At 37.9% G+C, this 13,309-nt stretch overlaps 1 protein-coding gene across 4 annotated transcripts in view; it reads left to right on the top strand.

Annotated features, from left to right (window-relative positions):
• The window catches only part of SNX9 (sorting nexin 9), a 65,065-nt gene that overhangs the window by 46,327 nt on the left and 5,429 nt on the right, over positions 1 to 13,309 (top strand). For all 4 annotated transcript variants that reach the window (XM_026122206.2, XM_064509103.1, XM_026122205.2 and 1 more), the window contains 5 exons: positions 480 to 583; positions 3,229 to 3,306; positions 9,024 to 9,100; positions 10,229 to 10,318; positions 11,733 to 11,847. In XM_026122206.2, the coding sequence (XP_025977991.1) occupies positions 480 to 583; positions 3,229 to 3,306; positions 9,024 to 9,100; positions 10,229 to 10,318; positions 11,733 to 11,847 (464 nt within the window). The remainder of the gene's footprint in view (positions 1 to 479; positions 584 to 3,228; positions 3,307 to 9,023; positions 9,101 to 10,228; positions 10,319 to 11,732; positions 11,848 to 13,309) is intronic.

Genomic DNA, 13,309 nt, shown 5'->3' with positions numbered 1-13,309 from the left:
TTACCTTTTATTCACCTACTTCAGACTTAAATGTATACGTGGAACAGTTTCTTTATTTATTCCTTGTTATATGGATTTTTATTACTTCTGTTATTCTAACATATTTTCTGTCAGTATGAGGTCCTTTTATTTGTGTTTAGTGCTCTAGATATGCATTTGGCTCTTCTGTTATTATATGAGCCCATCAAAGAGGATATTTAGCTAGTAGCCTTTTTTAAGGTAAGGAACTATAGTAAGAATGATAGTCCTGGTCCACACATTTCTTAACAGATGAAAAATAGCATGAGAAATGCCTGGATCTGAAGAAGGAATTTCACTGGTATCAGAGTTGGTAGAGATTTCATGGAATTCACTTATTTCTGTTGTTCTCAGACATAGTTGGCACTGCTAAATATTTCACTTGTGTGTTTAGGGATAGACTAAACTAATGTATTTGTTTAAACTGTTTCTTGTTTTTTGCTTTTTTCCAAATGTCACAGAGAACAGAAGTGTGATGCAGTGGGTAGGTTCACCAAAGCAATGGATGATGGCGTTAAAGAGCTTCTGACAGTGGGACAAGAGCACTGGAAACGCTGTACAGGGCGTAAGTGTCCCTTTTGAACTCAGCAGTGATTTCTGTGTTGCCTTTTTTTTTTTTTTTAATCAAGGAAAATCCTAAATTGTCATGAGGTTTATATGCCTTTCTGTTTGCTTTCAGTGTCTGAAAGTATAAAGTGTACAACTCACCTCCCCCCTTTATTTTTCTCATGACAGAAAATATCTGTTCCCTGCCCATATGTTAAAATTGTTGAAGTTAAGTAGTTCTAATCATCCAGCTAAAAATCCTTGTTGGACTCATTCTAAAAATATTTGTCGTTCATCTAGACTTTAGTAACATGGGCAAAGTAGATCTTTTTGATCAAATTATAAATGGTTCTATTTTATTAACCCCTTTCAGGATTCTTGCATGCCAGGAGGAGTGATTTAAAGGTGAAATGAGACTAAAAAAAAAAACCCAAAAAACTTGATTCTAACTTATTCTTTAGCCAAATTCTTTTTCTCCTATCTTGTCTCTTCCTTCCCACAGATATTTAGGGTTGCAGAACTTCACACCAAGTCCCTATGTCTCTGCCTGGGCTCTAATTTCCTAGTCCACAGCAGTGTTCAGTGTTTGTGGCCACCACAAGGCAGCTATTGAAAGGAAGCAGGTACTACAGCTGAGGATCATAATAAGAAACACTTCAGGGCAGGCTATAGTGTCTGGCTACCAAAGACCTATCACATAAATCTCTTCAAATCTCCAATTTTTTGTATTTATTTATTTTTATTCCCATGTAATACTTTGTCCCCAGACTTGGAGTAAGTACATATCCTAAGTTACCTGTTTGCCTCTCTTCTCAGTCTCACATTGCAGCTGAACATCTGGGACTGACCAGACAGAATGTGAAGTAAAGGAACACAGTCTCTTCTGGTGGTGACTACATTGGACCTTTGTGCCCGTAGGATGTGGTTTTAAATTAATTAAATTACCCTCCTTTGAAGAGGAGGGTTTAACACTCCACATGATTGACACTCCTGCTACTAAGGTCAAAAGTAGTCTAACCTGGACTCTGCTCTCTCACAGGACTTTGCTCTGATTCTGTACGGCTCTCATTTCACTAGTAAATGATACTGAGGGGAAAGCAGAGGGCGGAGAGGGAATAAGGTCCCTCAGAAGCAACTTTCTAAATAGTGTTGCTGTGCAGTTATACAGAGCAAGTGAGATGAAAATCCCCAAATTAAGGGCTGTATACTTACAGTAGAAATTCAGTATTTTGTTTGCTACTAAAATACAACATAATCTCTGTACATTTATGACACTAGTGCTTTGGGTATGGAATGACTCTTCTAATAATTATAGCTATTAGCCAGTGTAAACACAACAAATCAGATGTGATCGTGTTGGCAAATTGTTTGGACCTTCCGGACATTCCTACAGAGTAGAAGAGGAGGCAGGTAAACCTGGACATGCAGAACATAAGAACTTCAGTAGTCTTTTTATATATGCATAATATAATATATAACTTTTACTCTCCTGCCAACACTAGTCCCAACTCCTAGTGAGAAGTATTTTTGGCACTTCCTGTGCAATATCTGTGTGCATTCTGTTCAGTAACATTTAAAATGACTGACAATCAAACCTTCTTAAATGCATGTAAAAAACAGACATCTTTCATTGGAGTTCCTACTGGGGATGGAGTAATGAGTTAATGGCTTATAACAGAACTTTAGTATTCTAATATGTACCTGTTAGATAAGAAATATCAGTTGTCAAAGAATAAACTAACTTCTGGGCAAGAATTTGATCCAACAGGATCAATAAACTGACAGGGGGTTCCTCACCACCAGTACCATGCAAGGGTCCTTCTATAAACATCTGGATTGTGTCATGCCAGAGGAACTGAAAACTGGTTTTATACCCAAACAGCATACCCTCTTTTATACAGATGCTTGAAAACAAAAAGCAGATCTAGTGTGTGTGGTTTTTTGTTTTTTTTTTTTTCTTTTTCCCTGCTAGTGAAAGTAGTTTATAAAGAGTATTTTCACTTTTCAGATTGCTTTTTAGGCCTTTGGGGTGATGGTATTCAAATAGTTCATAATTGAGTACATACTCATAAATCACAGCTTTTTGACCTCACTGTGAGGAAGCAGTTTATACATACACTTCTAATAAATAGACTAACAATTAATTTTATAATCCAGATACCTCAATTTTTATTCCCAGAAAATCTTGGTTTCTAGTATCTTTAAAAATAAAATCTATGATTTGAGGAGAGGTTAGGTATTATAGGTCTGTACAGTAATCCCTTCTTTAAAATGTTAATGAGATCTCTATTCCACATCACTTCAGCATTTTTTTCTCCGAAGATAGAGGCTGCTCACAGAGGAGGAGAAAAAACTCACTATGTACATAGGTTGGAAGACTGAGCTAGGAGTATAGCGAGATTTCTATAGCAGTCACACACAGTCTCCCCAGCTGTGGCTTTTGAGAAGCCAGATTGCAATTGCTTTATCCAATTGTGGAACTTCAGTAGGGGATGGGGTAAGAATGTGACTAAATATTTCACTAGAAAGGAAAAAAGAAAAAAAACCTAGGTTTTTTGACATCTGTTTTTGTCACGTTCTAGAAATGCTGCAGATTTAGTCACACTTACTCTTTTGTGGTTTTGCTTTTGTTTCCCTCTTTTCCCATCCCTTTCCCACTTGCAGCACTACCGAAGGAATACCAGAAGATAGGAAAAGCATTGCAGAGCCTGGCAATGGTCTTCAGCACCAGTGGATACCAAGGTGCTTCTGTATCTTCATTTGCACTTTCCTCAACAAAAGATATTAAATAGATCATGCTATAGTTCTTGTCAAAGATCTTAATACTTTGCTCTTTGAATTTTAAAATATTTAACATGTCAGTCTGTTTCTGACAAAATATTAAAACCTAGCTTCCCCATATATTATGGGGGTTTTTGTTTGTTTTGGGCGGGTTTTTTTGTTCCTAGTCTGCAATCTTGTTTACATTCACTGTGCAGCTGTGTGATGGCTTGGGGAGGGTGTTTAGTTTGATCTCATTAATATATAATCTGGTCACTGGCCTGACTAACAAAATATGCTGCAGCATCTTCTCGTGACCTATATTTCTGTGTTACATCAAAGGGAAGGGAAGAAAAATGCAGCCTTGAAAATATCTGCCACCCAAAACTGTTGTGTGACTTATTTCGTGAAACAGTAACTCCACGTGAGGATGGAAAACTTACTAAAAGACTCTTGTATGCCATTATTGGAGATAGAGGGTTGCCTGCTGTAGCCTATTTTTGTCCTTCACCTTTCCTTCTCCTTCAAGAGTCCTAAAGTACTGGAGCTTGTCATGTTAGGTATGAAAGTTCTGGGAGGGGTGGGGGTGGGGGAATAGATTGCCATTTCTTCTTGTAGACTTCATATTCTCCTAAAAGGTAGCATTTAGGCCAAACTTATCCTGCTTCGATATGCTAAATTCTGCTAATATGTTTTCCTAGTAATCAGAAAGTATTTTCTATCCTAAAGGGGCCTGATTGGGTCCATTTTCTCCAGAATTCTTAAGCCAATTTTTTAATTTTTTTTTCCCCCCGAGACTTAATAGCTGAATTGCTCCATTCCAAAACCTTAATTGTTACAGCATAGAAATTTCCTGAAGTCTATCTTAGGCCATTTAGTTAACCAGTACTTACTTTGCTAACTACTAATCGGTCCCTTGCTTTGTACTCTTAAAACTTTTTTAACCCGGAAGCCATGTATTAAAATGGAACCAGTTCTGAAATTCAGGATCTCTGCTGCTCAAAACACTGGAAATAAGTATACTCCCTGCAGTTTGTTCTCCCTCTTTTGTCCCATGTTTCAACAGGATGATTGCTTATTTAAAATTAGAGAGTAGCGTCTTGCCTAAACTTTACTTTTTGGTGTGAGAGATGAACAGACGAGTTGCATAGTTATATATTCTTATCATGGGTTAGAGAATTGTAAACCCTAGCCAAATACAATCTGTAGCAATAGTTCTTGAGAAAGGACTGAAAATTACTTGAACTATAACACACATTCTTTTACCAGGGTAAAGGGAAAACAATATGGCTTAAAGCTAGGATGCAAACTTGCAGTTCAGCCTTACGAAGGAAAGCTTCAGTTTGATTTCCAGCATCTTTGAATGGTACGAAAAATAGATCCCACGATACTTGGGAGCAAGACAGGGATGTTACCCCTTGTTTCCCTGGTTGTACCTGGTTGCACCCCAGCGTTTTGCTGAGGAAAATATGATCTTTCCTGCTGATAGTCTCTGTCTTGATCCCATCCATTTTGCTCTTTTTGATTTCACTGGTATAGCAGTGTATTTCATTCAGAATTAGGAATATATGGGATTCTTTGCATTTAAAGTTCAGTTCCCAGAAGAAAGAACAAGTGAAGTGTATGTATTGCGTTAAATGTCTTCCATCACTATTGCCATCAGTCTCTCCTGCTGCTGTTCATGTGCAGTTTCATTTCATGCTTGTTTCAAATAGTGGTCTGTGGATTGAGCAGGCTCTGTGCTGGAGACATAAGCACCTGGATGTGGATCAATAGGATGCAACTTTGCTAATCTCAATATTTAAAAGAAGGTACTAGACCTATTCCTCTGAATGAAGAAGTACTAGCAAGGCAATACTAGCTAGTAGGGAATGCTCACCTTGAAATGTGATGCTGTCCTGGAGTCCATCAGACTGCCCTTATGAATTTGGCAAGCTTTCTTTCAACAGCTGCCCTCAGCCTATCTACTGGTCTAGCAGCCTGCCTGTGACTCAGATATTCTGATTCTGATGAAGGCCTACATGAACAGATAACAACCTCATTTCTGAATGCCACTTAAAACAAGTTTACCTTTTTCATCAGTGCTGTCTTCTTACCCTGCCAGCCTTGTGTGGTGAATATCTACTACCTTCTCACTTAATTTCCAGCCTAAAAAGTCTAAGGCTGCTTTAGTTAAGATCCACTTGTTAAACTGACCTAATCCTGCTATTTCTCTTACACTACAGAATGAGCCTTAGCAATCAGTTACCATCCACAATGCATATAAGGAATCTGTCCCTAGTTTTTGCAGAAGCAAGATTATATTTAAAACTTAACGATGCATCAGAAGGTTCTCTTTTAGTTTGGTCATAGACCTATGTACTGTCTGATCTGTTTTAAGTACATCAGCTCTGAAAATATGATCCATGTCCAAAAACATAGACATTAGACAGTTCCAGAATACAGCTGGAAATGGTCTTGCAGCCTGATGCACCTTGCTTATCTTATTGCAAAGTATGATGCTCTGAGGTTAACACAGCTTAAATAGCATGACTTTCCTTTTGCAGTGCCTAATCTGGGCAAGTCTCTTTTCTATATTAAGAAAGTAATGTCTACGGTATGCCATTCAACCACAGTGAGATCTCCAAATTCTACATCACCCCTCAGGAATTTTCTTAGGTAGTTATATATGAGTTTCACTATCCTGCCAGTTAACAACAGACAGATCTTGCCTTCCAGGGTGCTCATGTGCTAGGTGTTGCCAATCTGAGGTGCACTTTTCCCAGGAAAAAATTACTTGCTACAAGTAATCTGTAGTACATCAAACTTTCTTTTCCCTACTCCTGGATTCTGTTAAAACCTGCTTTGAAAAAAACTTCTTGGCAAAAAAAATCTGCGGCCCTAATCATTTGCCTTACAGAATGTTAGTTCTCTCAGTATGCCTGACGTGTTCCCTCAGATGATAACCACTGGCATTTATCAACCACCTAAACTGCTAGGAGGCACTGCCAAACATCTCCAAAAGACTCCCCGTGCTTTCACATCTCCCTTCATCTCCCCATGACATTTTTATTGCTTTAGGGACCTGTATACTGTCTACTCCTGTTAAAACAGCTGCAGAAGATTACTGGTAATTTTAGCTGGTCTTTTTATGAGTGTCTTTAATCAATGCTTTTAAGGCCTCTCTGCTTCTCTTGAGGATCTAGCTAATGGATGCTGCCCTCATTTTGTTGTAAATATGTCAGCAGCATGTGGTGCTTTCTACTTTTACATTGATGAAAGAATGCCTTGACATCTTGGTATGTCCTTGCACTGGGACCTATTACCCAGCTTAGCCTTCTTCACTTGGGCTTCTTTGCAGCCCATTGCCAACTTAGCATCTTGCACAGGCCTCCAGAAGCTGAGGCTGCTGGAGATGTGGCCCTGTCGAAGTAGCAAAGCTCTGACTGAAACCCATGCCAGGAGCAACTAATGGGAGCAATCTGCTGGTGAAACTGAAGTTACTTTGGTGGGTGAGCATGGCAACTGCATGCTGTAACTTCTCAAAGGCCTAGTGTAAGGCATGACAGACTGAGCATGACATGACGCTGCTGATAATGTTTGAATTTGGAGGGTGCAAGTGACAATGAATCCTAATTCTTTAAGGCTGCCCTGGCACTACCTGTGAAAGACTGTATAGAAGGCCAAAGGATGCAACGTGGGAAGACACAAATATTCTTCTGCCACTTGTGTGCCTGTCTATTGCTGGGATCCACCATCTAGACCAACTTTTAAACCATTCTTTAGCTGCAGTTTTTAGGAATGTGAATGTCTCTGCTAGTAGCAGAAACTCTGAACATGTCTTGTGCCTTCTACAAGCTGACTCCGTGCCCTGCTGTCCCCCAAATGAGAGAGGACCAGAGTTTGAAGGGTTTGTCTGGATTTTTTGCAGCTCCAATCTGTGAAAGCCTCTTGGGTGAATTCTGCATAGAAAGGAGGAGTTTCTTTCTACTCAGAAACACTTTCTCCCTCTTTTTGCTCAGATAGGAAAAGTAATTTTCTTTTATATGGTGTTATAAAATGAACAGCAACACCTAGACCAGCTTGGCTTGTGAATCTATTTGAAGCCATATAATGTTTTGTTGCAAAATCTAGGAACAAGTTGCCTAAGCAGCAGTTTGTTTAGCTCAAGGTAACTCCTGAGCAGACTTGGAACCATGCAATAATGACATTGTTTAAATCTGCCTGAAATAATGAAATCGATCTCCCTGAAACTTCTTAGTCTTACATCAGCGAGATCCCTTCTGCATTATGTACCTCTTAAACTCATGAAGTCAGTGAGACTTCATATTAAAACTTTTTATTATTTTAGCCAGAGAGGTAGGCTTTTAAATAGAAATAGGAGAAAAAGAGCCATTTCTTTAGCTGTGTTTGTATTGCTGGACTTGCTAGCACTTAAGTTCAGTAGCTCTTCCGCAAAGCTTTTGGCTTTGTGAAACCAGTCTAAGGGAAAATAAGAACTGATTGATAGACTTGAACATTCAGTCATTATTCTGTTTTCTTTAGGATTCTTTCATTTCAGCCTGTCCTGTCTATTAAATCTCTAACACAGATGAGTTCATATGTGGGAGTAAAAGAAATGATTTTAATATTCAAATTAATGATTAATAGGTTTGGTAATTGGAAATTGAGTTCCTGATTAATATGTCCATAGAATAAAAAAAAACCTTGTAAAATACTGTAACTCTTAGCTAATATCAAGACATGTTTGAAAGGATGAAAAAAATCCTTGAACTGATACTCAACATCTGCAAGTTACATACTTTCCCCCTTGTCTGCCTGAACCTGCTTTCTCTACTGTTAACTACATGCTTTGGATAAGGTAACAAGGATGGAAGGAAACTGGTGTTTTTAGAAGGTGAAGTGTCATGAAAAAACAAGAATGTAAGGCTTGTTTTCATTTTTGTTCCACGTAGCCATGTTCTGCTAGTAATAGCTCTTGTGATGTTGTCTAGTTTGGGATTTGTGGTGATATTTGTGCTTCTAGCTGTAGTTTCTGGGGTCCCTCGATCTATTTTACATAATGACAAAGGCTAGAAACAGTCTCTCAGATAAAATCTGAAATTCTTAGAGCCTGAAAATATGAGTTCTCAAAAGTGACAGGAATCTTGTTGACAAGGGGAAAAAACTTGGGCCTGCCTCTCCCTCTCCCTGGCCTTTTAATAATGATGGTCCAGGGCTGCTGGAGTGGTTTAGGTTATCATTGTTGCTCTGTAGGACATACTGGAGAATTTGCTGCTCACTAGGTATGAAAGTCACTTAAAAACTGGAATGGCAGGTGGTCTCTCCAGCTTTGTTAGTGTATCTGCAGGTGGGGTATCTTCTAGTGTCACCCTCATTGTCCTCCTTCCCCTCTCCTTCCGGTAGGCTTCCTGTTGTCCTGTGTGTAGGAATAACTGTATTTAAACTACATATTAATTAAATGTGGAAGCAAATAGTACTATTACTACAGTAGAGCAGTGTTTAAATAGTCCCTCTAGCTTTCATTTTCTACAAGGTCTTAAGAGTGCTGGGTGGTTTGTTTTTTTGTTGTTGTTTTTGTTTTTCCAACTTCTTTATTACTTTTGGGTATAAAATGATGCATAGGCTTTTATTATTGTGAATAAGTCCCTTTTTTTTAATTTGGGTTGAATCATAACTCGTGCCTGTGATATAATTTGAGCACTGATGTTTACTTTTAGGAGAATCTGATCTTAATGAAGCAATAACAGAAGCAGGAAAAACCTATGAGGAAATTGCCAGTCTTGTAGCAGATCAGGTAGAAGTGTTCTAATGTGTCCGTTGGCACTGTGTGCAAGCTTATCTCCTATTTGCATCACTTCTTTTGACTTTTCTTTCTTTACTGTTAAAACATAATAAAAGCTAGTGCTTCACTAGCATTTCACACTTCAATGAAATTACTATTAATATTTTTAAATGTACCTTCAACTTCTCTTTTCGACTACACGTCAGCTTGGGGGAAATGATGGGAGGGTATTTCTTTTGGATAAAAAGGCTCACTTTCTGGTTTCTAAAATGCTTATTTCCTCTTTAAATTGCTTCATTTTCTGATGTCAGTGGGCCATCTTCATTATGGATGCAACAGAATGAGATTTAATCAAGGATAGGATTTCCTTCTCCCTGCTTTCCTCAAATGACCACAGAATCCTCATCTTGCTGCTCTTCATTATATATTGACATGCAATTGTATGCTTCAGTAACTTGAATTTTTGTAATCCAGCTTTGAATAATTTGTCTGTTTTCTAGTCATAAATTTGTGTTTACAGCCTGTAAAGTTTAAAGTCTCCAAAATGCAGAGCATCTTGATTTCAATATTGAGTCTGGAAATTATTCTTAAAATGACTTTCCAAATCAGCAAGTAAGGAGATGCATATGTGCTTAGGCACATCTTTATGTGCAATGAGGCTGTTGCTTAATAGTGCCATTGCTATGGCTAGGAGTTCCTCTACAGTGGAAATTTGAGGCAAAACCTGTCACTTCATAACCAATGCTGAGTAAAACAGAACCAAGGCATCTGCTCACTGGTGCTCAGTGTCTTACTACAAAGAGCTTTTATCTTTATAAAGGTTCTGTACTTACCTGCCCTTATATGTTACAAATGATGGGAAGATTTTCACCTCTGAGTGCAGCCAGGCATAACACTTCATCTTGATGCTGTTTTCAGAATCCTTTAACTCTTCCCTTTACCTCAAACTACTATTTTTCTAGTAGGCAAAAACCTGTTTAAATATGAAACTTGCAACAAGCAGTTGAGGTTTAGGTTTGATGTTTTTTCCTTTTTTCCTTTTTCTTCTCTCCCTTCTTTTTTGTCATCTTTTTTTTCGGTGTCTGTGATACTAACATGCCACAGATTTTTTTTAACTAATACTACATTTTTGTTTATTAGCCAAAGAAAGATCTCCACTTTCTGATGGAAACAAATCATGAATATAAGGGATTTCTTGGTTGCTTCCCTGACATCATAGGAGCTCATAAGGTATGTGTGGGAGGAGGCCTTTCCTAGTAAGGGGTAGGCAGTGGCAAGACCTACAGAACACAGGAACAAGTGTTGGTATGTTATACTGCATTTGCACAGCAGCCTGGCCCCTGCTGCCAGTAACATGGAAAGCTTCTGTGAAGATGGCTTTTTTAAATAAGAAATACTTAGGGAGGGAACCTAGAACTTGTCTTGAATATCATGATTTGACTTGAATATCATGATTTGCTGCTATAGCAGAGCACTAGAAGGTTCAGGGTTTTCTTTAGGGTAACTTCACATCCCTAAATGGTGAATAGCAGTAGTATCAGTTTGTAATATTGATGAATTTTACATGGTACTTGACACTAAATTATATCAATACTGTAGGAAAAAGCCTGCATTTATATAGCTGACTTACTGATATGTGATATCCAGCCATGCACTGCCCATATGTTTCCTTAATCTTTAAAAATAGAGCAACAGACATAACTTTGCACCAGAAAAAAACCTGATGTGCTCTGTAACATGATAGCCATCATACAATAAAGCAGTGAACTTAGCCATTATTTTTAGTTTTGCATGTTCTGTTTTTCTCTCTTCTCCTGGAATTGTCCACGTGTTCATGTGACAGCTATTACTTGTTTCAGAAACTAAAATGTTAAATATTAAACAAGAACAGAAGTGTTTTCCAACCACTTGAAGTGTTAAATGTAAAAGTATGTTCTTTGCTACAAGAATAGCAAATAAAGCATTTTGCATATTCCAGTAAATTTAATTCTTCTGGATATTTAAGGTGCCCAACCTCACAACATACTTGGAAAAAATAGTAGTGCAAATAAAATGCAGAAAAAATGTTTTGAAACATCAGCCTATAGCCAAGAGACATGTAGATTTTCTTGAATATTGTTTGTCACGAAGAAGAAAGTGCACTACAAATATATTGTGAAGAGGGAGGTGTTTGTTTCTTATATTGTTTATTTAATCTTCAATCTGAGAGAACCTTGCATCACACAAATATCACAGTGAATTGGAGCCTTTTGGAAAATAGTGTTTTGTCTGAATGCTGTAGAATGTGCAAATAAGATTCTACAGGTATCTGGTAGCTTGAGGCTTTTGAATGCCTAATTATCTTAGAGCCAATTATATTTTGAAATTTGGTCCTTTTGTCCTTCCTATATACTTCCCTGTATATTACTGTCTTTACCAAACTCAGTTTCTGACTGAGCTCATGCCTTGTTTTTTTTAAGTCACTTCTTGCAAACTATTAGCACTCTTAAACTTCAGGTGAAAATGCCAGAAGGCAGAATTGGTCACTGTGTATGTATAGTGTATAGTGTGCAAGCCCAAAATGTGGCTAGCAGCACTGAGGATGACTATAAAATTCTTTTAAGTTGACTACTCTTTTAATCTTTCTGTATTTTGGTTCCTGCAGGGAGCAATAGAAAAAGTGAAGGAGAGTGACAAATTAGTTGCGACCAGTAAGATAACGCCACAAGACAAACAGAACATGGTGAAACGTGTGAGCACCATGGCTTATGCACTACAAGGTAAAACAGGCTAGATGACAATATTGTAGACTTCTAAAAGACAGCTCTTAAGTAACAAACTTAGAGAATCTTTGCTCTACCAGGAACGATAGTGAGAGCTAGTGTGACTTTTTTTTGGTCACCCTTTGTTTCTCTAGCTATTCTCTAACTATAGCTATTTTGCCCATTATTTGGTTTTCAGGTCTCATATTTTATATTTTGGAAACACAATTAAAAAAACAAACAAACAACATCAGACTACTAATTCTTTCATTTTCAATTGACTGTGTCTCTCAAAGAGCTTGGGCCAGATGCAGGAAGCAGGTCAGCACCTGCACAAGTTATTTTTTTTTTTTCTTTGACTCATGGCTTTATCGGACAAGATTCAACTGAGGTTAATATTCTTGTGGATAAGATTTTATTTACTGGATGTTCCTTGAATGTCACTCAAACTTTTTGTCTGTGTTAGAAATATTGTAAGTACAAGATGTAGCACAGTGGGCTTGAACTGGGAAAGTAAGGAGCCAGGGCTCAATCCTGCAGGATACAAAGCCCTTAAATGCTTCCTGTTACTGACTTCAGTGGGATTACTTATTTCTGAGAGTTGTTTTTAGTTGATTTAGAGGTGAGAGTAAAAAAAAAAAAAAATCAAAAAAACACAAAAAATCCACCACCACCACCCCCAAACAACAAAAAAACCCACAGTCATCCACTTTTCTCCTGGTCACATTAATGCAAAATGACTCTAATGTCCATTGTTAATCATGGAAAAAGACCTCTAGGATGACTGTTAAGATATAGAGTATTTCTTCTCCCTCTATAAGTATCTACAGAGTATTTCTTCTCCCTCTATAAGTATCTCAATATGCTTAACTTTATTTCAGCCATAAGTCAAAGTGCCTTGTTTAGTGATCTGACAAGTTCAGTAGTCTGGTTGGATCAATTCAATTGGAAGGTGCAAATACAGAGATGTGGTGAAAAGTGTTATGGACTCAGTAATGCTGTTCCTTAAGTTACTACTGAAACAGCCTCAGTCAAGAATGGGTGCACACTGCTGGATGTGCTGCCATTGAGCTAATTACTAGCAGTTGTGGCTTGCAACTTAATACCTATACCCTTCCAAATCTGACTGCCTTGGCTAAATTTTGTTTGGAAAACTTGAGGAAAATGCTGTTACCTCAATAGGATAAAATCCTGGTGGTTTTCTTTTCTCAAATCTCTGTACACTTGAGTACTGTAACAAGAACCTGACTGTATCAAAGAAGTGTCTGTGTTGTGTCAGTGAGTAAAGGACACCCTACTGGTTTTGCAAATGGTTCCATCATAACTTGAGTGCTGTGGACAAAATGGGTTGTGCAAGTGTGAAAATAGTGACTATACTGATAGGGCTGGGCACTGAGCTTGTTTACGCAGTAACTAACCTGAACTGAATGAAACTCTTCTGAATTATGAACACTTCTTAAAAAAATAATTTGCCTCCTGG

The sequence above is a fragment of the Dromaius novaehollandiae genome, chromosome 3 (genome assembly GCF_036370855.1).
Source record: "Dromaius novaehollandiae isolate bDroNov1 chromosome 3, bDroNov1.hap1, whole genome shotgun sequence".
Taxonomy (NCBI): Eukaryota; Metazoa; Chordata; class Aves; order Casuariiformes; family Dromaiidae; genus Dromaius; species Dromaius novaehollandiae.
The sequence above is the reverse complement of the archived record's forward strand: the minus strand, read 5'-3'. Positions and strand labels throughout refer to the sequence as shown.